Here is a 27,039-nt window from a genome sequence, read left to right as displayed (position 1 = left end):
GCCCTTTTTGCTCTTTCAGACATCTCTGTATAATTCAGGAAGGGGTACCCATGGCATGCATCTCCTTCTCCAGGGTACTTAGTACTGTAGAAACTTATGGGCTTGAGCAGGTCAATTCCTCTGATCTTAGTTTTTCCCCATGTCTCTTTTTAATCACCTGGCCATCCTGGCCTCATTCTGTAGTTCCTTAAGCTCATGTATTTGGCCATTTTGGTGTTGGTGTATATTACAAAAAAATTTCATTGATTTTACTTTTGCATTCTCCTGTATACCCAGAGAGCCTCCAGAGTATGTAGAAAACACAACCTTACTGTTACATAACTCTGTTTTGCTTCAAAACTGTTAAGACACTCAACCACTTGAATTTACTGTTTGAAGGATGGAGAGAGAGAGAGAGGCTCCCAGGGCGATAAGAGCTTTCAGCAGCACATAATAGAATAGACCTGAAGGTTTCTCTTTTGAGGAGGCATGGCTTAAATAAATGTGCCCTCCCTTAAATATAGTGCCCAAGAACTTTGTAGTGTAGTTGAGATTTTGTTTGTGATATTAACGTTGCTTTTTAAAACAAGATGGGGCATAGATAATTGCTGGCCCACTAACAGCATTATCCTAAAGCTTGCAGCTGACCTTAATGTTATATATAACTTGGCATTTTGAATCAAAGTGCAATAGGTCAGGCACACCCAGCTAGTGTTTTGAGTGTTAAATAACTGAATCTGTGGCAGGAGTGCAAGAAAGAAAAGACATTTACTTCTCCCCTCCCTTCAATAAAATCAATATTGTGATTGTGTCACATGGTGGTTCAAGTATAATAATTTGTCACAGTCTGCTTTTTAAATTAGTAGTACTGCATAACGCAAAGTACTGTAGTAATGTCCTGGATGTTTGCAAGCAGATATTTTTGCTTGTGAAAGTGGGGCTTTGGGATGGGGTGAAAATGTTTCCTGAAAATTATCCTGCCTGGCTCTTTTCAGCCCAAAGTTACTTTAATGCATTAAAGAACAGAACACTTGTGTAATCTTGCTAGTTCTGTGAGCTCATCCAACTATAGGACACCATCAATTGTGGTGACATAACATGATGATGTGAAGCCAATTCAAAGAGAGGGCAGGATCCATTTCTTTCACTCTAAATGTTTGTTAAGGGGGAGTTGTCTTAAATTCCATGTTAGAAGTGATTGGGATATACACGTAAAAAATAAAAACACTCTTGCTCCTATTTCCCCGCTGAAAATAATTCCATTTTTTGCAAGGTACAAAAATGTTTGCAGGAAGTATCCCGCCCCCTTGCTTTGATTCCAGTATTAGGAACTTAAACTGCTTTCTGCCATATGCTGGATTTCTATAAACAGAGTACATCCACTGGTAAATAATCTTGATTGCTGTAAACTAAACTTCAAACAAAGTAAATACAAAATTGAGGTGAGGCAAGCTAGAGGTATAAAATTTTGCTTTATTCTTATCGATTTTGGTTGTACTAAATTGGTCAATGCTGGCTAATTCTCCCCTAATGTGTTTGTTATATGAGTCTGTAATTAGGGTGTGCTGTAGTTTAGGTTGTATTTAATGTATGAAGTCATTTGAAAGATTGATAGATGAATATATGAATACAGTGGGGGAAATACTTTTCCCTAAGATGAGGTTAAAAAGGCAAGGTAAACGAAAGAGATGTTAATACATACAGTTTGTTAGGGATGTGTCTAGTCTACTGAAGTGTAGGAAAAGAAAGGAAGGCAGATGAATTCTTGATCCAATCCAGATTAGGTGTAACCTTTCTGGCAAAGGGCATAGAGTGCATTAATTTATGCAGACAGAGTTCAGTTCCAAAGATTGTTATAACAATGTCACATAACTAATTGCAACATAACAATCGAGAATAATTAATCTTCAGTAGCAAGTTATAATGTATAACCCTTATACATAATGTAAATTATGTACATTATAACCCTAATGTAAAGTTATAATGTATAACCCTTATTCAGTTCAAGTGATCTGGTTTTGGACTCTCTGAACAATTCTACCTTTGGTTTGGGCTAAGACCTTTACTCTATTGCAGGGGTGTCCAAACTTTTTGGCAAGAGGGCCATATCATCTCTGACACTGTGTTGGGGGCCAGAGAAAAAAGAATTAATTTACATTTCAAATTTGAATACCTTTACATAAATTAATATATTAGAGATGGAACTTCTATGAATGAATGAAGGTCTTGCAGTAGCTCAAGGCCTATAAAAGGTCTTGCACAAAGCAAGGCTGGTCTTTCCTTTGCTGCCATTGCTGCATCACAAATGTGAAACAGCAAGTAGTGGAGGGAGCCCTCATCCCAAAGCTCATGTGAGAGGTTGAACAGTCACCCTCATGCTGTAAACACTTGCGTTGGGCAAGCATGGGTTCCAGCAAGTCTCTGGAGGGCCAGAGTTTCCTTGGAGACTGGGGGCTCCCCATGGGCCGCATTGGGAGTCCCCGAGGGCTGCAAGTGGCCCCCGGGCCGGGGTTTGGGCACCCCTGCTCTATTGCAACCATTTTCAATCTTTTCCATCTCATGGCACACGGACAAGGCACTAAAATTGTCAAGGCACACCATCAGGTTTTTGGCAATTGACACCATGTTGTTAGTGGGGGGTTCACATCCCCCATTGGCCCTACTTATAAATGACCCTCCCCCAAATTCCTGTGGACCACTCATGGCACGCCAATGTGCCATGGCACAGTGGTTGAAAATGGCTGCTCTATTGGATCCCCATTCATAGCTTGCAGGTAAGATGTGATGTGACTCATTAGGGTGGATAATGCAGATGCAAACCTTGCCAGTTTCCAAGGAGTATAGGATGGTGTCTTATACCAAGAAGGTCCAGTGGCCTATTTATCTAAATATTGTATATACTGACTGACAGTAGTTCTCTTGTGTTTGACACAGGGGTCTTTCCCAGCTTTACTTGGTGATGCCAGGGATTGAATGTATGATCTTCTGCAAGCAAAGCACATGCTTTACCACTAAGATACGGTATCTGATACTTAAATGCTTACCTTTGGTTTACAAACATTCTATGGGGAATTCTACCTATAATCCTTCAACAAGGAAGTGGTTTTTAAAAAAAAAAAAATTATTTGAACAAGTTTATGGAGATCTCTGATTTTTGTTTTAAGCAGTTACTTAGGGATCATTAATGACTGAAGAACTTATTTGCATTTTTTAATTGGGCAAGAAAGGGACACTTCCAAGTTTGCAGCATCCTTCTTTGAAATTGATTTTCATAGGTTCCCTTTCCTGGGTTATTATAATGTCTTCATAGAAAAGCAAGTTGCTATTTGAAATCCTTTTCCTAGCCTGGGATTTTGTTCCTCTTGAGTTTTGAACTCTGTTAGGGTGATGAGAAGCAAAGGAGGACAGTGCTTCCCTGCCTTTCATAGTCATGTCGGAGGAACGATTTTGGCAAGTTCAGTTTGTCATGCCTGGGTGATGAAAACCAGGTCTGGCACAGTGAACTCTCTAGAGGGCCAAATTACACATTGTGTTAAATAAGGAGCTTGGGCATGCATATGCTAACAGAAATTGCAGGTGGAGGGACAACAGGATTGGGAGCATGGTATGAGGGAAGGGGGATTTAACCCTTTCACCCCACTGTGGTCCCAATCCAGGTCAGTCCCCTGGTGCCAAAATAGAGTTAAGAAATTATGTTTACTTTTTTTTAATCAAGCATACTGCATACAAATTAGATCTGTCAAAACTTACAAATGCTGAAAACAGGTGAAATTTTATTTAAATACATTCAAGAGTTTAATTTCTATTCTGTTTTTTCCACCCATTCAAGGTAGCTTATAAATTAAAGTTTGATTAAAGTTGTTGGTGGCCTCATTAGGAGCAGATGTTCACATGTAGATTATCCATCTCTCAACAAAGGCAACAGGGTCCTTTACCCCTGTATCTACTCAGCTCCTGGCTGTCTTGACCTCCCTAATGAGGGCAAAGCACAAGCTCCCTAGAAACACTTGTATCTCCTGTCCCCACCCAAATCTGAGAATGGAATGGATAACGAAGTCTAAACCAGGAGGAGAAGGTTGCACCAGCTATACAGTTCTTTCCAGATAAGCTGGTTAGCTGGCACCTAGAATGTCCTCTGTCAACCATGAGTATTGTATATGTGTGCAAGACTACTGCCTGCTTATGCACTATCAAGATGTAGTAATGTGCTCTGTCTCAATTTCTACATTGTTCCAGGTTTCTGGTGCTGTTGGAAGATTGTGATATTCTCTAGTCTGCCCCAACCTTTTGTGCTGTGTGCCAAACAGGGTTTGAAATACTTATGGAAAATCCTGTTACAGCTTTCCTGTTAAAGCAGTGTGCTTCTCTGGCATCCAGCTGGTGCAGAAGCCTAGTATAAGAACACTTTGCTCTTGTCCTTCCTTCTAGGTAGCAATCCTCAGTTATTAAAATAACATCCACCTGTCTTCTCTCCATCTAAAGGTCTTTGAGTATGGCAGTCTCTAGCCAGCAGTGATGTAGTTAATGGTGGTAATTTGAACCTCAGTGGTTTCATATTTGCTTGATTAGAGCATGGTGCTGAGACTGAACATAGTCTCTCTCAAACAGGGCAGATCTTCCTGCTTTGGAGCGGTTTTTAATGTGGCTTATATTTTGTTGCTTTCCCCCACCTCTCTCTCAATACACCATAATGACTGTGTTTTGAAACGAAAATGTATTGCAGAGCAAAAAATGCAGTAACTAGAGCTGGCTTGCACACGTGTTGAGATGTCAAGTCAACCAGTCCTTGCTCATTATTTTTGCATCAGTATTATTTTACTGCATAATTATCCTAGGTGTCCCAAAGCACACGGCATTCAAAATAACAGTCCAGGACGGCAGATTTTGTCTTTATGGTTTTTAAAAATCTGCAAAGAAGATGTATAAGATACAGGGATCATGGGAGGGGGCTCTGCCCACTTAGGAATGCTGTTATCAAACAATATCAGATTATGGTAATCTCTACAGCAATTCTGCAAGATAAAAGATTCTTTGTACATTATTCTTCCTGCATTCACTTTTCGTAAGACCAACTATGCACACTCACATGCCCATTGTGCCCCTTAGCCAGACCCCTAAACCCTCTGCATGGTTGAGCACTGCCTGGAGTCAGAAGCACTGAATGCAGAGAGAGTTTCTTGCCACAATTTAGAATCCTGACATTTTGTTATCTTCTAAATAACACTCATTTTTGGTCCCAAATTGTGCATTCATTAGAGCTGCGAATGTTGATTAATCATTGAAAAAAAAATTGAATTTATAAGAAAGTACTCTTAATTAATTGGGCAGAAGCTTTAAGGGGAAAAAATATCATCCATACAAGTATTCATAAAACCTCATGACCCTTCTTCTCTCACATAGGAAAGAATGCCTCTTCTAAGTATGCCTCTTTCTTGGTATGGTGAATGCCTGCATCATCTAAAAACAAGCAAAAATATGCTTCTTACTGTAAAAGTGCTTTTATCTGCTTGAAAATATATTTCAATATCAGTCAACCAATCATCTAAAATTCATATGATGAACTAAGATTAGTTTTTAACTTGGTGATATTTATCTTGGGTGCCCCAAAGCACACAACATCCAAAATAATGGCCCCAGGTGGCAGATTTTGTCTTCTATATGGTTTTTAAAAATCTTTAGTGTGCTTGTGTGTGTGTGTGTGTAGCTTTAAAAAAGTATATTGTATCGGGCGGGAGGTGATCTGGATGGAGCAAAAAACCAAAGTTAAATAATACTGCCTTCCATCTAGGGAATAGTCACAAGTTGCTTCTTTTTGGCCCATTGAAGTCAGAGTTGTTTTTCTTTGTGGGCCTGGAGCATTTTTGAACTTACGCCACATTCCTGAACACCAGAGAAGCAAGACATTTTCACTTCTCTTTGTCAGTGTTTAACATGATTCACAAGCTGGGTTTTTACATGTCCAGAACGACAGATTTTTTTTTCCTCATCAGGTTCCATGATTGCTTAGCTTAATACCAGGAGGAAGTCAGTGATGCAGCAAGGGTGGGAATGCTTGTTTTCTTGATTCAGTATCATCGAGCACATTGGGAGTATTTCTGGATGACTTGCAGCCCAAAAAATCAGGGTTCCTCCTGTTTTCAGCTGTCAGTTTAGAACTGAAAAACAGCTTAAAGGAAAATCCTAAATGGGCAAGACAACACAAAACAAGACAAAAGGTTTCATTTCCTTGCAGGTTAGCCAATATGGAAAAGGAAGTACAATACTACTCTTGGTTTCAGAATTCCTCTGCAATCTGTAGATTATGCTTCCTTCAGAAAAATGCAAGGTTTTGAAGTAGGCAACAATCATGAGGCTTCTTGAATGTTCTCTGGCATCCGTGGCCCTCCCTACCACCCTGGAATTCTACTCCTTGCAAACTTTGCATATGGACTTTAACTTGAAAGGCTCTGACCACAAGGGTGGAAGTCTTTCCCGTTTCACCATTATAACATGCTAAACGACCTGCGTAGAATGTATATGTGAATATGTAGGGAGATTTCCTGCATCTAGGATTCACACTTGAACCCGTGTTGGAGGCTGTGCAGCATGGCCTCTCCCAATTTGAAGAGACACTTGGCCAACAGACTGAGGCAAAGAGGCAAAGAAGGAAGGCCCATAGCCCATAGCCAGGGAGACAGACCAGGGACAGACTACACTTGCTCCCAGTGTGGTAGGGATTGTCACTCCCAAATCGGCCTTTTCAGTCGCACTAGATGCTGTTCCAGAACCACCATTCAGAGCACAATACCATAGTCTTCCGAGACTGAAGGTTGCCAACAACATGGTGGATGGACTACTACAGATGGAGAAGACCCATTCCCTTGCAAGGCTGGTGATCACATTTGGGTTCGGACTAGATATTTTAATGGAGTTGTAGCTGTCAAATGGAAATTGGGCATCTGCAGTGTTAATCTCATCAACCACAAAATCATGGGGGAGGGTCGGAAAACAGCTGACAACTTATAAAAGGTCAATGCTAGATCTGAGGAAAGGGGAAAGCTAAAGAAGGGATCACATTTGCCTATAGGACACTGCCAAAAATGGAAAGTGATGCTACTTTCGGAATGGATGTGAGTATAAATTAATCTTTGACATATATGAGTTTTTGAAACTTGCAGGAAAAGAAAAGACTCTAGTGGGTTAATGTACATAGGGTAAAGCCTGGAGTTCTGTTGCCTGAACTTTTTTCAGTGCTTAACCACAGAATAAACCATGCCAGCTCCTCTTGTGGTCTATACTACAAGGTTGCAGATCATGGCAAAATGAATCATTAACACTATTACTATGAAGCCACAATCTTAAACATGTTCAGGAATAAACCCCACTGAATACAGTGGAAATTACTTCCACGTAATCATGCATGAGATTGTGCTGTTAGTTGTGACTAACTATCTCCGTTGATTTCAATGGAGCTTAGTTGTAGTAGTTATATTTGTCTGGTTTGTGCTCCATGTCTAGAGGAATCCTTTTGGCTCTAATCATTTCTTGTTTTTGCTAGGTAGACTTCTGACAAGTACAAACAACAGTCTGGTTTTTAAGAGAATCCAGAACCTGGTTATTAAGTGTGATTTTGGAGTATAATTATGATGCTTAAATAAGCAGAGTCCCTGATTGAAAGGAGCAATTTTGAGCTATTACTGTAATAGATCCTCCTCCCATCTCCCACTAAAAAAGAAACCAACAAAATAGCTGCAATTTGTATACATGGTGGGCAGGGTGGAAAGAAGCAAGGTTAGAAACTTGATCTCCAGAGCCTGCTTGAAGCACACTGAGTCAACATGTCAGCATGCCAGAGATTGCTGCTGTGGGTTTGCTTCTTGCCCCCAGATGCCTAAATCACAGTGAACTGACATCAGTCCAGTCATGTGGTTATAAGCTCATTTTGGAGTGTATTTGCATAGTTCCGTTTGGGTGTGTTGGAGTTGAGTGGCCTGTGTGTAAACAGCAAAGTTGGAGGAACTTGATGCTATGTACATGCATTTTCCTCAGCCAAATAACATTTATTTCACCAGAAAATACTGATAACAGAGAATATTGATAAAGAAACATCTTCCCTTGTTTTGTCCATAACAACATTATGAGATGGTTTAGGTCCAAAGTCACCCTGTGAGTTTCATGACTGACGATATGAACACGGACCTTCCCAGTGCTTGTTTGATCCACTGCACTCCAAGCTGTGCAGGATGGGGGGCACTCCCAATCCACTTATCCCTTTGTGACAATCTGGTCCCTATTGGTACCCTAGCAGCTTCTTTGAGCTGTGCTGTGAAGGCTCTTATGTCCCAGATCTGCCACTCAGGCCCAACTGTGCCACCCAAGACAAGTGCCAATACACTGTTCTGGCAGGGATGGGTTTGAGCATTACGAGGAGGGGCATCATCCCCTTTTACAAGGCATGCTGTGAAGTGTCCTCCAGGTAATAAATGGCATGCTTACAGTAAGAGAGAGGAATTGGTGATTCTTAGAAAACATAACCAAATAAAGGCTATCTACACCACACTTGAGATGTGAGACTGCATTTCAGCTGCAGCAATGGAAGGTGCTGTTTGCATGGTGGTATTTACAGTGCAAGCTACTTCCAAGGTCTCCTTCATTTCTCTCTGATTATTTCACGCTTTAATATAAAGTATGGAAATAACCCAAAACAGAATTAAACATGCTCTCTGTGCTTTCATTTTTTTTTATTAGCTGTGAAAGATGTAAGATTTTTTCCCCCTTTAGATATCAAAAAGACTTTGAAAGCTAAGGCAGGCAATTTCTCTAGGTGGTGGTTGGGTGCCATTCTGGATTGCAGGGCTGGTTTTGGAGGGTCACAACCACATTGCATTTCTGTTCTTAAAATTAGAATGTATCTACAAGATGAAAGAAATCAGCTTTTATGTGCTTAAGTATAGCAAGAATAAATATAGAATACTGATCCAGGTGTGCAAGATTTATAATGTTATATGACCGGGATAAATGATGCATGTGGATGGTAGAATGAGCTGCAAGTGCAATAAAAAACCAAGGTATTTGTGCACAGAACTAAAGGAGGAAATCACTGAAGATGCTTCTTGCCTGGGATACCATCTGGTTGCCCTGATGGTCTGTAAAAATCCGGTAAAAAATGTATATTGCCAAGTTTCACTGGTTGGACTGAGCCCATGAGCCGCTAGTTGGCCATTCCTGGATTAAAACGACACCAAGTTTATAAAGTGGGACACACAGAAGCTCATGTGTGGTGACTTCTGACTGCTGAACTGAAAAATGATTTCCCAGCTCTTCATTGATCGTTCCTCAGCTTGAACTCGTTCTGAGTTTGTAATCCACCTTTTCAAAAATTAAACAAGGCAGGTTGCACATAAATTTGCACATCACTGCTTATGCATGATGGTTCTGTCAGGCTGAGGAGAAAAGCCTTGTCCTGCCTTAAGATGACATGTTGATTATAGATTCCTTGGCTTTCTAAAGGGATAGTGTGGTGTAGTGGATAGAATGCTGGACTTTACTCTCGGGTGACCTTGTTCCAATAATTATCTCAACCTGACCTGTCTCACTGGGATGTTATGAGGGTAAAACACAGGAAAACCATGTATTCCTTTTAAATAATTTAAGCCACTCTTCAAGGGAATGGCAGCATATATGGGTCCCATTCTATGGGTCCCAGGTTTATTGGGCTTTAAGATCAGCTCTTTTAATTGTACCTGGAAAAGGACAGGTTGTCATTGTTTCTGGGATTATGAAGAAAAACTCCCTTTCTAGAGATTCATCTTCACACAGATACTAGTCCTTCTACCTTTACATCTAAAAATTAAGTCCTGAGACTTATTTAAACACAACGAGCGAGGCAATTGCAGAACAAGAGCTTCCATTTGGCAGTGGCCCTGGTATAATAGCTCATACAACTCATAAAACAAAATTATCAATGCATTAACAGAGTGATAGTGTGTGCTGTTGTTTTCATAGGTTACATCTAAGGCTTTTTCCCCACAAAGCAGCTGTGCAGCCTGAACCTCAGTTGCATTTGAAGTCCTGCTAAGGGCCCTCCAGTTTGTTGGCTTCTCCAGAGTATGAAAGCTGTTTGCCAAGGAAAATATTGTAGGGTAATGATCAAATAATGAGATTTCTCTGAAAACTCCTCTATATTCCTCATTCATCTCAAGGCTTGAAACATTTATTTTTCACACCACCCTTCCTCCAAAGAGCACATGTACACAGCTGCTCCCCTCCTTTTGTCCTCACAACAACCCTGTGAGGTAGGTGAGGCTGAGAGAAAGTGATTGGCCCAAGGTCACCCAGGAAGCTTCATGGCTGAGGGGGGATTTGAACCTGGATCTTCCAGAACTAAGTCCACCTCCCTACACCACCCTGGCTCTTAAAACATCTTTCCCTGACATGTTCATCTAAAAGTGGGACAGTGTTAATTAGGGTCAATCATATTCAACTTTCTAGTGCTAATGCAGCTGCAATGCAGCCTTGAGGTAAGGGAACAAATGAAGAGGCCTCCTCTCCCCCCCCCCCCCGCAAGATGCAGTGCATGCACTGTTGGCAGCATTGGTGCAGGAAAGTTGGATAGGATTGGGCCCTTAACTTCATAGACCAAAGTGGAAGGCTTCCCTTTGTTCACTGGGCCTCTTTTCTATCTTGGTCCTGACAGCAAGGCCAGTCTACAGTCTGCAAACAAAGTGAGTGAGATCTCTTTCAAATAGGTGGCAATAGTGAAAAGATTTGGTTGAGCTTAATAGGATTATAAATGAAATTCTGTTCTCAGTTACTCTAATGTAAACCAAAACTAATTCCAAAGGATTATTTTGGATATATTTCAGTGCTCAATATAAATCATCCATTGTAACTCAATTCATTTGGGACAAAGAAACTCCAACATGAGACCATAATTTTTCAGATCGGACTGATGGAGTGATCCAGTGAGTGAGTGATCCAGCCCTTTGCATGCTTTGGTAAATGTAATTTCTGCCCCACTGGCAGAGCAATTGTCTGTATCATGATGTTTTTTAATAGTCAGTTGAGGGGATTATTTAAAACTCACTCTAATGCAGGGCTAATGCAGGGCTACTCTATTCTGATCTAATCGTGCATGGGGATTTATGTACATAACTCCCTGTACATCTGGATTATAATGGATCTCACAGTTTTTTTTTTCTCCTACAGGAAAGTACTAATGCTTTTTACAATTTCTGCCCCTGAACAACATCCTGTGCTTAAAACAGAAAGATGACACAGAAATGAGGAATGAAGCAAAGATGGAAAGGACCTAACAGATGTATTAAAGGGTCCGTTGTCCTCTGATTCAGGAGGAACCCTTCACACAGAAAAGAATATTTTCTGAATTACAGGGGAGGAAGTCATGAGAGGAAGACAAATGCTACAATTCAGCACAAGAATTAGGCATGTTTACATCTGCCTGATGGTGGTCAAGGGCTCCAATCCAGAACTGCACATGGAACTCCCCTGTAGGTAGGCTTCCTAGCTCACTGTGGGGAGTTCCATGACCTAGCTTCAGAAGCATGTGTGAACATGGTAGTTTCCATATTCACCTGAGCAGGGAAGCCTTTGAAACTATTGGTAGTTTTAAATCTCCATTGGGAACCCTATCTGAGAAAAGAGCTCCGAGGAATAGACTGAACAAGTGCTGTACCACCTTACTCTGCAGATACACTTTTTTAACAAATCCACAATTAATTCATCTGGAAAGCCTACTACTCTTTGCTCTCTCTTCACTTTCATTAACATAGTGTACCCTAGCATAGTATGCCATAGAATACTATGGTATGGACACATTATTTTATCCTCCTTAGTGAACTTTCATCCTCCCAGAATGTCTTTCCACATGGATTTTGCAGTTGAGAGACCCTTACAAGGAAACTTTGCAAGTTTCAGTAGATTCTGGAGCACAGTGTGCATGTTCAGCTTGCACAGAGTGCAGGAGAGGCCTGTTCGGTCTTCCTGCTGTGCATAAAGAAAGCATGTTTGTTAGAGCATATCTAATGCTCTCTGTAGTTGCACATTTCAGGGGAAGATCAAGCTGTCTTTCAGGGATGCTTGTCCTCCATTACTGATTGAGGAACCACTGACGAGTTTCCATGGAATCTCAGGGCTCCCGGAAGCTACACTGAACACCACTGTTCAACTTCATTTGATTTCTACTAGAGCATGTTCAAATTATTGACCCTGCCTTACAGTAAATTATCCAGCACCAATCTAGCAGGAACATGGTTGCACTGAATACATTTACAATGAACAACTGCTTAAAATTGACAAAAACTGGTTGCACTTGCTTATAAAAGTCATTGACTAGTTGCCCTATCCTAAACTTTTCTGCTCTAGATAATAATGGTATGATAAGGTTCACTGACCACACCAGTACAATTTGAAAAACGATGGTGTTATGCCAATATTACAGTAGTATGTGGTAATATTTGTAGTATCAAAGTAAGATAATAATGGATCACACAAAACACAAGTTTCGCTGTGTTATTTGATGAGTGGCCATTGATGCATGTGACATATAAATGTAGACCTTGCTGGCATTGCAAAGTTGTCTGTGTTTTTTTCTATGAGACTATGTGAAAAACTCAACTGAATAGCCCCTTCATATGTTAAGAGGACTAGACAGAAAATAAAATTCTACTCTCATCCAAGTATATAGACTTTTAAATAACACTTTGAACAGCCATTTAAGAAACAATCTTTATAACATGAGTTCTGATGTTCACAGGCTTTCTTCAAAATAACTGAAAAAGACACTGACAAGACTTAGATCTATTTTCATAGGCCAATCAATAACTAATCTTCCACCATGATTAACGTGCATCATCTTTTCTTTTACTACAGCAATTTAGAATGGATTTCTTTGAAGTGAAAATTGGTTTCTTTGTATGTTCTTTCCTGATGATGCATTCCCTTATTCTTTTCCATTTATTGTTTTGTGATCTGTTAAGGAAAAGCATGTAAGAACTATAAATAAAGGTGTGATTTTTAAAATAACAAAATAAAAACACATTGCACATTCTGCATTTCTCATTTTTGTAAAAAAAAATCTGCAAATAAATAAACTGGGAAATCTGCAAAAAACTAAAAAATAATTGGCTGGGCTGGGTTGTGTGGATGGGTAAGGACTGTGGCTGCATCTGCCGATACTATTCCTCCAATATATCCTACATAGTACATTTTTAAAGTGATTATAATTTATAATTATAATTTATAAAAATGTGCCCCTGGAATAAAAACATATAACACCGCTTTCTGACCTTTTCTTCCTTGGGGGAAAAAAATGAAATCTGCAAAAAAATAAAAACATTTAAGAACACGTCTAACTATAAGTTTTTAAACAATCAACAAACCATCTTACAGTAAGGAATATTCTAAAGACTTTGGGCAGCATCCTAACTAGCATTTGTGCCCTTTGAAATTCTTTCCAGAAATGTCTTCCTCTGGGAATGGGAGTTCTATGCAAGGGGTCCATCTCAGTCAGCAGCAGTGTGTTTAGCATCGTGACTGTGTGTATGAAGGATACAGCCTTGTAATTTGTGTTTTGTAATTATAACTGTGCACACTGATAATCATGGCCCACTAAAGAGTGCAGCAGGCACTTTTAAAATCACCTTTTAGAGGGAGAGAAATAGTTTAATTTTGGGCAGAAACTTCAATTTCTGAAGGAACAAATTACCAAAAAAGCATGCTGTTGGGTTCACATGACAACATACAATGGTGCTTCCAGAACAGATTACCACTGTAAAGTGTATTGTGGCTGTCATTTCACTATTTGATTTTCAACAATGAATTAACTAGGAGCTGATTTTAGAATGTTTGCATTGTGGGTCCTTTTGGTTTTAATTTTCATTTCCCTCCCTGCATTTACAAATGAATAGACCTCGTGTTTCTGTGTTGTGTGATTTAAAATATGAACTTCTGAAGGACAGTCACCTAAAAAGAGAAGTTAATCACCATTGTGTTCAATGGTGTTTACTCACATGAATGTGTGCAAAGGATTATAGCAAAATTAATTGGATAAAAAATGACATTTTTAAAATGGAAAATTTTCATTAGAAAAATATAGTGAAGTAAAATTTCCTGCAGAACATTTTCAGTCTCAGGACAGCCTGAAGTTAAAATATACTGCCCTGTGTGTGTGTGTGTGTGTGTGTGTGTGTGTAATATATACATATATATATATATATATATATATATATACATATATATATATATATATATATATATATATATATATATATATAAGCAGATTATAAAATATACTGCAAAATTTTGGTTTACATCCAATAGCATCTAAGGAAGGAATCCTTGCCCCTTCCCCCCATAGCAGCAGCTTCTTCCTACTTTGGATGCAAGCCTATGTCTACATATAATCTCTCTCTCTCACTATAAATTTGTATATTAGAGAAACCAAAGTTTACATACACATTCATGATTAAGAGTATCTCATGAAAGTTAACGGAGATGGATATGTATACTGTAACACACAAAATCAGAAATTGGGTAAAATATATATTTTCTTGTAACTCCAATTGCTTAAGCTTAAACTAAAAAAAAAGTAGCAGAGGTCCATAAGAAAGATAGTGGAAGAGATTTTGTTTGACATATTTGGATTATATAATAACAAAAACCTCGTTTGTGGTATGTTCATATAACTCAGACTATATGTTCATATACATGAACTATACGTATGCATAGACTATATGACTATACTGTTCATATAACTCAGAGGCCTGGTTGAAAGGGTGAGCTGTGCATTTCCTTTTAAGAAATGTAGAAGGAGGACTTCTATAAATCACTCACAATGAAGTGTAAGCCTGCCCTTTACAGTTTTGAACATGGTTATCTTTAAGAGTTCTGATTTCTCAAAATCCTCAGTGTTGCAATTTGGGAAGATGAAAATCTTTATTTCCCAAGTAAATTACAAACAATTTTTAATTGATAATAACTGATTATCTGATAATAAGCTACAGCCCAATAACAATATAACATATTCATTTTACACTGATAAATGGCTGTTATTCCTAGGAGTTCAGGGCAGTTTTCCTATAGATCCAATGCAAGAAGTTTAGAGGTTTAGAGCTGCTCAGTTTCAGCAGGGGAATTTCAGCATATACATCATTTATTAGGCAAAAAAAACCTCCTAACCTGGAAATTAAAGGTTGATAAAGTTTCATTTCTGGTGCTCAGCTGATGTTAAAGGTACCACAGCATTGCTGGTTAAAGAACTGGCAACTAATTAAGTGCAAAGTAGACCAATATTTAATTTTATAAAGATAAGATCAGGAACAATAAGGAACATGCAACCAAAATATGAAATATAGGCAACTTACAAATGCAAGAATATAGTTTTTAATTACTAATTACTGAATGACTTGAGCATTACAGAGGAATATTTTTATTTCATTTAAAGAAATATTAATACTATTTATACTCAGATTCAAAACAGAGTAGTCATCTTGAATTAAAGCAACTGAAATAAATGGGATTTATATTTATGTGAGGTGCTGGAAATTACAATGCAGCAATGAGCAGCAACTGTCCTCCCAATTTGCTGTTGCTTGTCTTACATTGTTTCCTTTTAGTATGCTATAATTGTTTAAATGACACTGCTGTTTTTAAACTTCCAGTTTAAAACTTCCAGTTTAAAAACAGAAAAAGCATTGAGACCTATTACTGGTGTACTATTACATATTAGATGGCAAATACATCAACAAGAATTACATTCAGGAAAAGAAAACCCTAAGTGAGAAAAATGTAACAACTGTCATGATATGGTTGTGATAAATGTCCATTCCCTTCCCCCTATTTTCTGTATTTTTAGACATGTAAGAAGAGCCGCACTGGGTCAGGTCAAAGGCCCATCTAGTCCAGCTTCCTGTATCTCACAGTGGCCCATCAGAGGCCTCAAGGAGCACACAAATTCCCCAGAACCCTTTGTTGGGAGCCTTTGGCTTTTGTTTGAAACTACATTATCTAGCCCCCCCTCCCGCAAGTGCAAGGAGCAATGTACAGTAAATAACTTTAAGTTGGGACCATCTAGCTAGATTACACTAAGGAATTAATTAGGAACCATTTAGCTAGGATGGTGCAAAGAGATTTTTTCCCCTCCTAGTTTGCTGAGTTACTCCAGTCAATTTGCAATGTCCCTAGATTTAACCTAGATGTGTGTGTGTGTGGGGGGGGGGGGGCTGAATTTTTTGAGTAGCATCTCAGCACCATCTGCTGGGAACTAATGGTTACTGTACTCATTTTATCAACCTTTTTGCTGTGGTTTTGAACCAAGCTCCTTAAATTCAAAAAATTTTTTGGCTCCTTTGTGAAAGCTTTTTAAAGAAGTACATAGGATAGAGAAGACCAATCATTGTGCAGCTTGCCCCTCTGGATGTTTACTTGGAAGTAAACACTCCTCAGTTTAGTGAGACTTACACCTAGGTAAATGCAGTAGTATTTGTCACTTGAAATTATACTTTTCAGAACTTTGGAGCTGTACTGATAGTTCCTTCCTGGACTAATACTTGCAAATTGCACTTGCTCCAACTGTGAACTTCAGACTTCCACACAGGCCTAATATGGTTAATTCTGCTACAAAACAGCATTAACTTCACTTTGGCCCTACATGATGAGTGCCCTATTGTCAGTGTTCCCCATTACTTTTCATGCCACTGTGTGGCCTTCTATAGTTACGCAGCAGCATCCCGGCAATACTGCTGACTTCTGGGTTGCTGACCTCTAAGCTGTGCAGAACTTGGTTTTGTGTTGCACAGCCATGCAGCTTAGGAAGAACATTGCCTATGGTTCCCTAATTTTTTTGCCCAATTTTTGGGAAGGTCCTCTGCAGGTTCAGCTATCTTGGAGTTGATGGAAAATTATCTTGTAGCATTCTTGTTTTTCCATTATTTCTGGCCATGTGCTAGATGTAGATCCAGGGTCCGTCTTCCTGCCTGCAGCAGCTATTCTGCTTAGCAACAGAACTACCTTGCCCATTGGGTAAGAACTCTGTCTGTCCAGGTCCGAGGGGTGGAATGGAGAAACCAACTGGGGTTCCTCTCCTGCAATCAGATAACTTGATGACATCATCAAAGTAAAATTATATAAGCTCCAGACCAAATGAAGTCTGTGGTTGTTCTCTGCCAGTTGCCTGAGTGACCATTTACTGGGAGTTCAGAGAAGAGCACCCACTTGTTCACTTGCCAGGTGCAAGGACTGGGGTTTCTTTGAACAGCTTCAGGTAGGAACATCTAACTAAATCCCATCAAGGAATTACTTTGTTTTTCTAGTTGCTAACTGCTTCCAGCCAGTGTGCAAACTTTTCCCTGGACTTAACCTAGCATTGGGGTGGGGCACGGTCCGTGGACTAATTTCTTTGAGTAGCATCCCAGCTCTGTCTGCTGGGTGTTAATGGTTACTGAATCCATTTGATCAAGTCTTTCTGCTTTCCAACAAAGCTCGGACATGTTTCATCAGCCTGTATGTGCTTTCCTTACCCTCCCCCCCGTTTCTGCATTTTGTTCAATTCCCTTTTCTTTTGGATGTTTAATAAACTATTTATGTTTTGAACCTTAGTCTGCCTGGTCTATGTTTATGAGTAATTCAGTGGATTTTCTTTGCCCTGCAGATGCTACTGTGGGCATGATGTTTAATAAGAACACGTGGGCTTCAGTGCACTCCTGGGAGAGTTCCCCCCCCATGGCCCCACTCTGCCTAGTTCCTATAGCCTGGGATGGTAACAGCTAGTATAAACTATCAAGGTTTTTTCCCCTGTTCAGCTGCTGGTCCAGTAAAGGGAAATTAGGAAGCAGGAAGGGGTATGGGCACAGTGACCACTCCCCCTTGCTCAGTCTGGCTTCTCTCAATATTTACTTTCCTTTACATGACAACTTAATACTCACCTGCAGGGGCTGTACTATTTGTTTCTATTGTCATTAGAGTTGTCTTTGGAATACGGCAAACCAGGCACTATAAACAAAACAAATGAAGTACTATTCTAACCAAAGAATTTGATTGGTCAGACTTTACTTTGGATATCCTCTTTCAGATTTGTGGAATGTATTCTAGATCATAATCCTTGCTTTCTTCCAACTCCATTTCCTGAACACTACTGGAGAGTTCAAAAGGACTGCTATGAACCCTGTGGTGCTCCTAGTGCTGGAACTAAAATATTCTTGCCACTCTGTCTCTCTTAGGCAACCCATAGGGCACATCTCTGGGTGCAATTTTCCACCTGCTGTGGTTACTTCACAATGCAGTTCAGGCAAAGTAAAGTGCTCCGTCTGTATGTAGAAAAGCAAGATCTAATTGCAAATCACTTTGGATTCATCATACCAATGCTGAGAGGTGAGCTGGCAGTCCTAATAAGAAATGAGCAGATGAACTAGCAAGATGACATCATTCTATGTGCTTGCTACAAACCCAATGGAGCTGCCGGTCCATACTGAGGTCTGTTAATTCATCTATTGATCTCCAACTGCACTGACAAGCATAGGCCCGTGTTCCCTTTTTCTTCAGCATCTTCGTTCTCAACTTGCCGAATTCAGGCATATTATTCCTGTCAATCAAGAGTGTTCCATTTTAGTTGGGTATATACTGTATATATTTTTTACACATTTCAGTAACATATTTATCAAACTAATAGCTGATGTGTAGTAAAAGAAAGCACAGCTAAGCCCATTGCACTTCACAGAGACATGAACAGACATCTGTTCTGAGATAGTGAATTGCTCTGTGCCCTTGGTACAGATACTACTCTGACATTTCCTTACTGATGTTACTGGATGGCCCCATTCATATTAGGGAATTAACAGCAAATACCCTTCAGCCTTGTGACTAAAACTTAAACTATTAATCCTACAGATGTTATCCTAACCTATGTACTTAAAGAAAGACCTCTCATCATTCTTGTCATATCCCCATCTCAATTAGTATGAAATCCGAACATAAAGCTTAAGAAACATTCAGTGTTGCCTGTACTAAAGAATGGTTTGGTGTATTTACTAGTAAAATGGCAAGGTGACTGCATCAATTATGCCTGATTAACATTGCCCACAAACATACCTGAAAAAGAGATAATCACATGATCTATCCCACTGATAGTCATTGAAATGTGAAACATGGAAGTCGCATCCAGTACAGCGTAATTGATCACATGTTCTGTCCAAAGCAAGAATGGGCCAAGGTCATTGACTTAAAGACACTGAACAGGATAAAATAGATTTTATTTTTGTAAAATACACAGAAGTACTAGAAATCTTCCCCCCCCCCGAACATTACATTAGTATTATTATCATTCCTCCAAAGAACTCATGGTTCCCCCACTCCATTTTTATGCTCTTAGGAACCCTGTGTGGTAAGTTAGACTAAGAACAGAGGATTGGACCAAAATCACCCTGTGAGTTTCATGGAGATTTGAAAATCTTACCGTGAAAGCACTAAGCACTACACCACATAGACAATATTTGAGAGCCAATGTCATGGTAATATATTAGCATCTGATGCTATTTACTGGTACTTTCATCCAAGAAATGTAAGAACTAGAATTAAGAACACTTTGGATATTCCTACATAGTGTCACAAACATGATCTTTCTAGAAGGGCCAGAAAAGGGGAGAGGTGGAGATTAGATGCCTGCTGAGGGCCAGAAGTGACATCATTAAGCAGGAGGTGACATCATTAAGCAGGTGATGACCAGAAATAAGCACTTTTTTCTCACTTAGGAACTCACTAGCTGCAAATGACAGAAGAAAAAACTATGCAAATCTTGATAAAATTTTCAAGATATGGTACAGCACAATTATCATGCAGATCACCCTTTAAGCAGCACCACTTCTGCAAAAGCATCACTTCTCAGCTCAGCAGCTGAGAGGTGCTCTACAAAATGATGGCTTGGCAGAAGCAGTGGTGTTGGGTAAGTCAAATCACCATATGTGCCACCCTTTCAGCAGTGACACTTCAGCAGAAGCAATGTTGCTGAATGGGTGACCCGCATGATAACTGTGCTCTCCTAGCACCACCATCTCAGCAGTGCTGCTTCAGCCAATGTACCACTTTGCAGCTCTGCAGCTGAGAGCAGCTGATGTTGGTGCTGGGAGAACCGAACTGTCACATGGGCCAGATAAAGAACTTCTGCAGGCTGTATCTGGCCTGTGAGCCTAAAGTTTAACTCCTCTGATTTAGACAGAAGCCTGGGCAACCCCAATAGTGATCTTTGCTGATGGTAGTTGTGGGAAGAAGATAGCTAGCATGGAATTCCTATATGGATTTAACTTTATGGCACACCTTTGCTAAACTACGAAGAAGATGAATTGCTTTTAGTGTGCAAAAAGTGACCACTGGATTAAATTATGCAGATTCTGATGGTTTCTTCCAGCTGCCTTGCCTACTTCCTTTGATTTCCACAGGTTGAGGTAGCTGAAGTGGTCTTTAATAGTGTGAGGAACATGGAGGTTTAATAATGCAACTGGCAATATGTTTTTTATTTATTCTTACCTCTGAGAAATATTTGTTCCAACACCATACGGTGCAGTACTTCCACCAAGATACACTGGACAACACCTACAAGAATTAAAATGGAAAGCCTTAAAAACTGTTTTAGAAAAGCAACAACCATAAATGTTACCATTATTTACAGCAAAATCTGATGTTTGACATTAGCCATTATTCACTAGTGAGATCTTTACTTACCTCTTACCACGGGCTTGAATGGAGGCAATATTATTTGCCGTATTATTCTCAAATGCAGGATTAGGTGATTTCAAAAATGGTTTCTAAAAGAGATAAGAGGAGACAGAGGTCTGTAAACATCTCCTAGTCATGTAATATAACTGCTCTGTTGCTGTTTTTTAAATAACTAGAAGCAGAAACCTGCCTGAGTGATAGATGGAGGGTAGAAAAACAATTGAACGGTATGGTTATCTTCTCAAAGGACCATATGGCTCAGGAGTAGAGCACCATCTTTTGATACAGCATGTCTGGTTCAGTCCCCAGCATCTGCAGACATGGCTGGGAAAGACCCTAGTTTAAAAATCAGTAGAAGCTGCTGCTGGTCAATGGGGAGAATATTGAACCAGATGGACCAAAGGTCTGACTCAGTTTAAGACAACTTCCTCTGTTCTAAAGGTTTCCATTTTAACAGCTGGCTGGTGCCTGGGGGAACCAGCATAATCCAGCATTTAGACAGCTCCCTTGCCAACCTGCAAGAACTTACCTGTTCGTTTCAGAGGAGGGACAACTCTATGTACATAGAGTTGCATCTGCCTTTAAATGAAAGAAAAAAATGGATGGACCAAAGGAAAAACTGTGAGGTCTAGGACAATTAGCAGCACTGGACTCCCCCAATCTTTCTCACAACACAGCTCATCCATTATAGTGACCAAGATAATTTCTGTGCTCAAATCAGATTCAAATAGATTCATATAATTTTTATTCCAAGTGCCTGGAGTTGCATAGCAATTACCTTCTTGAGCACCTTCAAAACCAGCCAATCAATGGTACAAACCTTGGTAGCCAAAGGGGACTGTCTTGAGGAGTGGTCATGCAACTGTCTCCTTTAGGGTAGCTGGACTCAAAAGGAAGTACTGGTAGTTATTACCACCTGGACCCTGCCAAACATCATGGATAATCAAGGATCAGGCAGACAAGTGAGAATAAGCAAGGGTCAAGCAGAAATGGGGTAGGACACTTGTTCAACTAAAAGTCATGCCAAGAACAAAACTTCTCTCCCCCCTCCCTCTCAGAATGAGAGAGAGAGAGAGAGAGAGAGAGAGAGAAAGAGAGAAAGAGACAGACAGACAGACATGTGTTCCCTGTCGGAACTGTGAAAAACCATCTGCCTTGTGGACTACTTTCTGTTGAAAAGTGGCATATAAATGTTCTTAAAAATGATGTTTCAGACCTCATTGATAAATTAAAGATCAATAAGTCACCGGGCCCTGATGGCATACACCCAAGGGTTATTAAGGAATTGAAGAATGAAGTTGCAGATCTCTTGACTAAGGTATGCAACTTGTCCCTCAAAACGGCCACAGTGCCAGAAGATTGGAGGATAGCAAATGTCACGCCTATTTTTAAAAAGGGAAAGAGGGGGGACCCGGGAAACTAGAGGCCGGTCAGCCTAACATCCATACCGGGTAAGATGGTGGAATGCCTCATCAAAGATAGGATCTCAAAACACATAGACGAACAGGCCTTGCTGAGGGAGAGTCAGCATGGCTTCTGTAAGGGTAAGTCTTGCCTCACAAACCTTATAGAATTCTTTGAAAAGGTCAACAGGCATGTGGATGCAGGAGAACCCGTGGACATTATATATCTGGACTTTCAGAAGGCGTTTGACACTGTCCCTCACCAAAGGCTACTGAAAAAACTCCACAGTCAGGGAATTAGAGGACAGGTCCTCTCGTGGATTGAGAACTGGTTGGAGGCCAGGAAGCAGAGAGTGGGTGTCAATGGGCAATTTTCACAATGGAGAGAGGTGAAAAGCGGTGTGCCCCAAGGATCTGTCCTGGGACCGGTGCTTTTCAACCTCTTCATAAATGACCTGGAGACAGGGTTGAGCAGTGAAGTGGCTAAGTTTGCAGACGACACCAAACTTTTCCGAGTGGTAAAGACCAGAAGTGATTGTGAGGAGCTCCAGAAGGATCTCTCCAGACTGGCAGAATGGGCAGCAAAATGGCAGATGCGCTTCAATGTCAGTAAGTGTAAAGTCATGCACATTGGGGCAAAAAATCAAAACTTTAGATATAGGCTGATGGGTTCTGAGCTGTCTGTGACAGATCAGGAGAGAGATCTTGGGGTGGTGGTGGACAGGTCGATGAAAGTGTCGACCCAATGTGCGGTGGCAGTGAAGAAGGCCAATTCTATGCTTGGGATCATTAGGAAGGGTATTGAGAACAAAACGGTTAGTATTATAATGCCGTTGTACAAATCTATGGTAAGGCCACACCTGGAGTATTGTGTCCAGTTCTGATCGCCGCATCTCAAAAAAGACATAGTGGAAATGGAAAAGGTGCAAAAGAGAGCGACTAAGATGATTACGGGGCTGGGGCACCTTCCTTATGAGGAAAGGCTACGGCGTTTGGGCCTCTTCAGTCTAGAAAAGAGACGCTTGAGGGGGGACATGATTGAGACATACAAAATTATGCAGGGGATGGACAGAGTGGATAGGGAGATGCTCTTTACACTCTCACATAATACCAGAACCAGGGGACATCCACTAAAATTGAGTGTTGGGCGGGTTAGGACAGACAAAAGAAAATATTTCTTTACTCAGCGCGTGGTCGGTCTGTGGAACTCCTTGCCACAGGATGTGGTGCTGGCGTTTAGCCTAGACGCCTTTAAAAGGGGATTGGACGAGTTTCTGGAGGAAAAATCCATTATGGGGTACAAGCCATGATGTGTATGCGCAACCTCCTAATTTTATGAATGGGTTAAGTCAGAATGCCAGATGTAGGGGAGAGCACCAGGATGAGGTCTCTTGTTATCTGGTGTGCTCCCTGGGGCATTTGGTGGGCCGCTGTGAGATACAGGAAGCTGGACTAGATGGGCCTATGGCCTGATCCAGTGGGGCTGTTCTTATGTTCTTATGATGATTAACTGCAGAATCAATTCAATTTTAACATATGCATTTGCTACATAGAACAAGAATTCATCAAAAACAAGCTCAAGGTACCTCCTAACTATTAAAAGTCTAATAATTTCATCTGTTTCTAGTTCCTTTGCCCTCCCACTTAAAAATGTGTCTTCAGAGCAGTTTCAGTTTAAATGCATATTGCGACAAAGCTTGCAGCCACACTATTTTTATATCCAGTTCCTTTGAAACTTGCTCTTTTCTTCTTAATATATCTTCCCCCTTTCAGATTCCCAGATGTTCTGATCCATCACAGCTCTTGACTCTCACAGACCTCCCTTCTAGTGTGTTTTCTCCTCACTGGCTGCTCCACCTTCACCACTTTCTCAGAGTGTTACTTACCACAGGGTTTTTTGCAAAGCTGTTTTCATCAATGATATCTTTAATGATTTCATCTATGTCTTCTTCTTCATGAACATCTTTTGTTAGTACTTTGGAACCTCTAGAAGAAAATGGAAGAGAAACATGGCTCTATAAGGTTACATGAAGAATTCAGCATAAAAATGGGTTGGTGTGGAACTGACCACAGGACAAAGATTAGAGGAGGCAAGCTTAGGTATGTACCATATAAATATAAAAAACCAGAGTTAACACATGCACGCACATATTTCCAATATAATTGAGAATCTCATGGTGCAAGCTTAGGCATCACCTTCACTTGCCTCACCTCACACGGCGCTGGGGCTTTTCGAAGGACTCCAGTGCCTCACCTCACATGGCGGCGGTGTGAAGGAGTCCAGCGGAGAGGCTCTGCCTCACCTGCCTCCCCACCCACCGCCTGTCCCTGCAGGGCAGCAGCACAACGCACAGCCAGCAAAGCAGACTGCAAAAGCAATACCTGTGCATGCTATTTCTTTGCATGGGCTGCAGAGAAACTGGAAAAAGGACTTTTAAAAGTGCTTTAAGCTTAAAAAAAGGCTTCTAACTCCATCTTGCCCCTCAAGTTCAATTCGGAGCATGAAGTATAGTTGTAGTGTTCAGTGCTGGGGCCCCTTGAGAGCATCTTCAGGAGAGCCAGAGGGAGGGTGGACGAAGGCACCCCGCGCATGCGCAATCTTCACCAGGTCGCCGCCGAGGAGCAGGAAGGCATTCTGCGCACGCGAAGCGCTCACCTGGCTGAACAGCCGAGCAGAAAGCATCCTGCGCATGCGCAGTGCTCACCTGGCGGCCGCCGCATCCTGGGCCTTTCGGTCTTCGTCCCGCAAGCGGCTCTTGCTCCCCTGCGGTGCGCCCCGGACTCCATGTGGGCCGTCGGGCCCGGGCAGGCGGCAGAACCTGCTCTCCACCTCGTCCAGCAGGTCGTCCAGGTCGTCCGCCATCTTGGCCCGCCCTGACCAGTCGCCTCCTTCCGTTGTCAAGGAGACGGAGGGGCGGGCGCTGTTGTGACAAGCAAGCCACGCCCCCGCGCCCCAACCCGGGAGCCCGCCTGAGGCGGCGCTCATCCCCCCCTCCGTCCCGTGAATGAACAAGCCCTCTGCGGACACAGGGAGCTCTGGGCGCGCCTGACACAAAATTAAAACAAAAGTAGAATCGCACCGTAGTCGGCAGGATTCGAACCTGCGCGGGGAGACCCCAATGGATTTCTAGTCCATCGCCTTAACCACTCGGCCACGACTACAGGATGCTCTGAGGCCCCTTTCTCAGCCACTGAACTCTCCTGGCTGCGGCTGCCTCCTCAGCGCCCGCTCCAGGCGCCTCAGCCAGTCTCTCAGTCAGGCCCTGACAGTCAGCGGGGCTGCCGGGAAGGCGCCCGGGAGGCAGCCTCAGACCCAGTGCTGGGCGTGTCTGCTCTGAAGGCAGCCCCTAAATTCCACTGGACTTTCCCCACCCTTTAAACAGAAGGCCTGTCCAGCCCCCCTTTGACATGCACTCATCTTCATCCGGCAGTCGAGACGGTGCAATCCACACTGTGGAACCCCGCGGTTCGCGGTTTATATGGGATTGTGCCACGTATTTCCTACTGACATTCCATACATCTCCTTGGTGCTTGGAGGAAGCTTTTCTCCCCTTCATGGAAATCATGACCCCAGAATGTGACACTGCAGCCCCCCTCTTCATAGCGCTGGAAGTCCCATCTAGTCAGCCCCCTGCCTATAGCAGGAAATCCTCCCTAGAGCATCTCCAACATCGAGCATTTGCCTGAACCCGGACAAGTACCTGCTGGAGATGCTCTGGAAAGGTTTCCTGCTACTGGCAGGGGGTTGGATTAGATGACCTTTGAGGACCCTTCCAGAGGGGGCGTTGGTGCACGTGGCAACTAGATTTTATATGCTCATAAGAAGCCTTTACTGGCTTCTTATAGCATATAAGATCAGAGCGCGATACCATAGTCTTTCGAGACTGAAGGTTGCCAACATAGATAAGATCAACAAGCCTTTACTGAGTGAAATGGGATTCCTTAAAAGGAAGGTGCATAAGACGCCAGCTTCAAAGGTTATTTTTTCCCCTTTTTAAACAGAAGGTGTATACAGTATAGCTGTCCAATCCACGTTTGGCATGCATTTATCTTTGTGTTGCAATCGAGACAATACCATTTCATACTGTGGATCCCAACTGTTTGCAAGTGCCCCTGAACAGAAATTATTAGTACCTCCTGCAGAATTTACATACATGTAGAATTTGCAACTACTCCCTTATAATGTAACTCAACTGGATTTCCCACGGGCAAGCATTATACCCTGATGTCATTTCCGGGTGTGTAAAGAGGCAATTGTAACTACGTTCAATATTATCTTTTTGTTTGTTTGTTTTAGTTAACAGCATCCTATTAAAAAGGAAAAAAACAACAACCCTGAATATATTTTGCAGGCAAGGGCGTCACCTACCGGCCAGCCTGATAATGATTACCTCTGATCCTATGTTTATTTTATTAACATACCTATACTTTGATATTGGTTTTTTTTCCCAGACCCAGGATGATGGCTAACAATATAAATATAATAAAAGAATAATTCATGACATACTCATGACAACCGAATCCATAACACAGTACAAACAAACAAAAAGCAATAAATCAGCAAATTGAGTAGCAAATCAGCAAATTGAGCAAATCTGCAAACTGGCAGAACAAACTATTACAACAGCAACAGACTTTTAGGTTTATTCATTCAAATATTTCTGTGCCACTTTTTAACCAAAAGCTCAATGCACTTTAACTAGAATAAAATATAAAAAGAATTGCTTAAAAAGATTTTGAAAAAACCACAAAACATGAAATAGAAAATGCACTGTTTATTCAGAAGTCTTGAAGAAAAGGAAAGGTCTTACAGCCTTTCTGAAAGGACAGCAAAGAGGAAGCTTTCCTACCTTTTCGGGGCGGATGTGCTCTCTTTTGGGGGCTGCCTCTGAAAAGATCCGATCCTTGGCTGCCACTGTGCAAACATGTTGCGTGGATTATACGGACAATATGA

The 27,039-nt window shown here is 41.2% G+C and overlaps 2 protein-coding genes and 1 non-coding gene across 4 annotated transcripts in view; 1 reads left to right on the top strand and 2 right to left on the bottom strand.

Annotated features, from left to right (window-relative positions):
• PLEKHF2 (pleckstrin homology and FYVE domain containing 2) overlaps positions 1–11,923 on the top strand; it is a 36,417-nt gene extending 24,494 nt beyond the window's left edge. Inside the window, exon 2 of the transcript XR_010794351.1 lies at positions 11,167–11,923. The gene's annotated coding sequence lies outside the window, so the exon portion shown is untranslated. The remainder of the gene's footprint in view (positions 1–11,166) is intronic.
• Positions 11,924–12,688: 765 nt separating this feature from the next.
• CFAP418 (cilia and flagella associated protein 418) lies at positions 12,689–24,968 on the bottom strand. Of its 2 annotated transcripts, XM_066626437.1 has the most exons (7): positions 24,791–24,968; positions 23,972–24,071; positions 20,689–20,771; positions 20,494–20,559; positions 19,063–19,158; positions 18,421–18,556; positions 12,689–12,948 (listed from the first exon to the last, which is right to left on the bottom strand). In XM_066626437.1, the coding sequence occupies exons 1-7, from the start codon at positions 24,946–24,948 to the stop codon at positions 12,934–12,936; spliced, it is 654 nt and encodes a 217-aa protein (XP_066482534.1). In that variant the 5' UTR covers positions 24,949–24,968; the 3' UTR covers positions 12,689–12,933. The 2 variants fall into 2 exon arrangements, with proteins under 2 accessions (XP_066482534.1, XP_066482532.1); XM_066626435.1 differs by lacking the exon at positions 12,689–12,948 and having other exon boundaries at positions 15,338–18,556.
• A 197-nt stretch (positions 24,969–25,165) lies between these two features.
• Positions 25,166–25,247, bottom strand: TRNAS-AGA (transfer RNA serine (anticodon AGA)). The gene has a single exon. It is a non-coding gene; the product is annotated as a tRNA-Ser (tRNA).
• Positions 25,248–27,039: the final 1,792 nt, after the last annotated feature.

The sequence above is a fragment of the Tiliqua scincoides genome, chromosome 4 (assembly GCF_035046505.1).
Source record: "Tiliqua scincoides isolate rTilSci1 chromosome 4, rTilSci1.hap2, whole genome shotgun sequence".
Lineage (NCBI taxonomy): Eukaryota > Metazoa > Chordata > Lepidosauria > Squamata > Scincidae > Tiliqua > Tiliqua scincoides.
The sequence above is the reverse complement of the archived record's forward strand: the minus strand, read 5'-3'. Positions and strand labels throughout refer to the sequence as shown.

Bases quoted from the DNA above. Each gene is read 5' to 3' on its own strand.
- CFAP418 (XM_066626435.1), bottom strand. From the start codon at position 24,948: ATGGCGGACGACCTGGACGACCTGCTGGACGAGGTGGAGAGCAGGTTC. The intron at 20,560-20,688 runs GTAAGTAAAGAT...TAATTCTTGTAG, and splicing joins ATTCAAGCCCGTGGTAAGAG to GTGTTGTCCAGTGTATCTTG. The intron at 18,557-19,062 runs GTATGTTTGTGG...CTTGATTGACAG, and splicing joins TGTGATTATCTCTTTTTCAG to GAATAATATGCCTGAATTCG.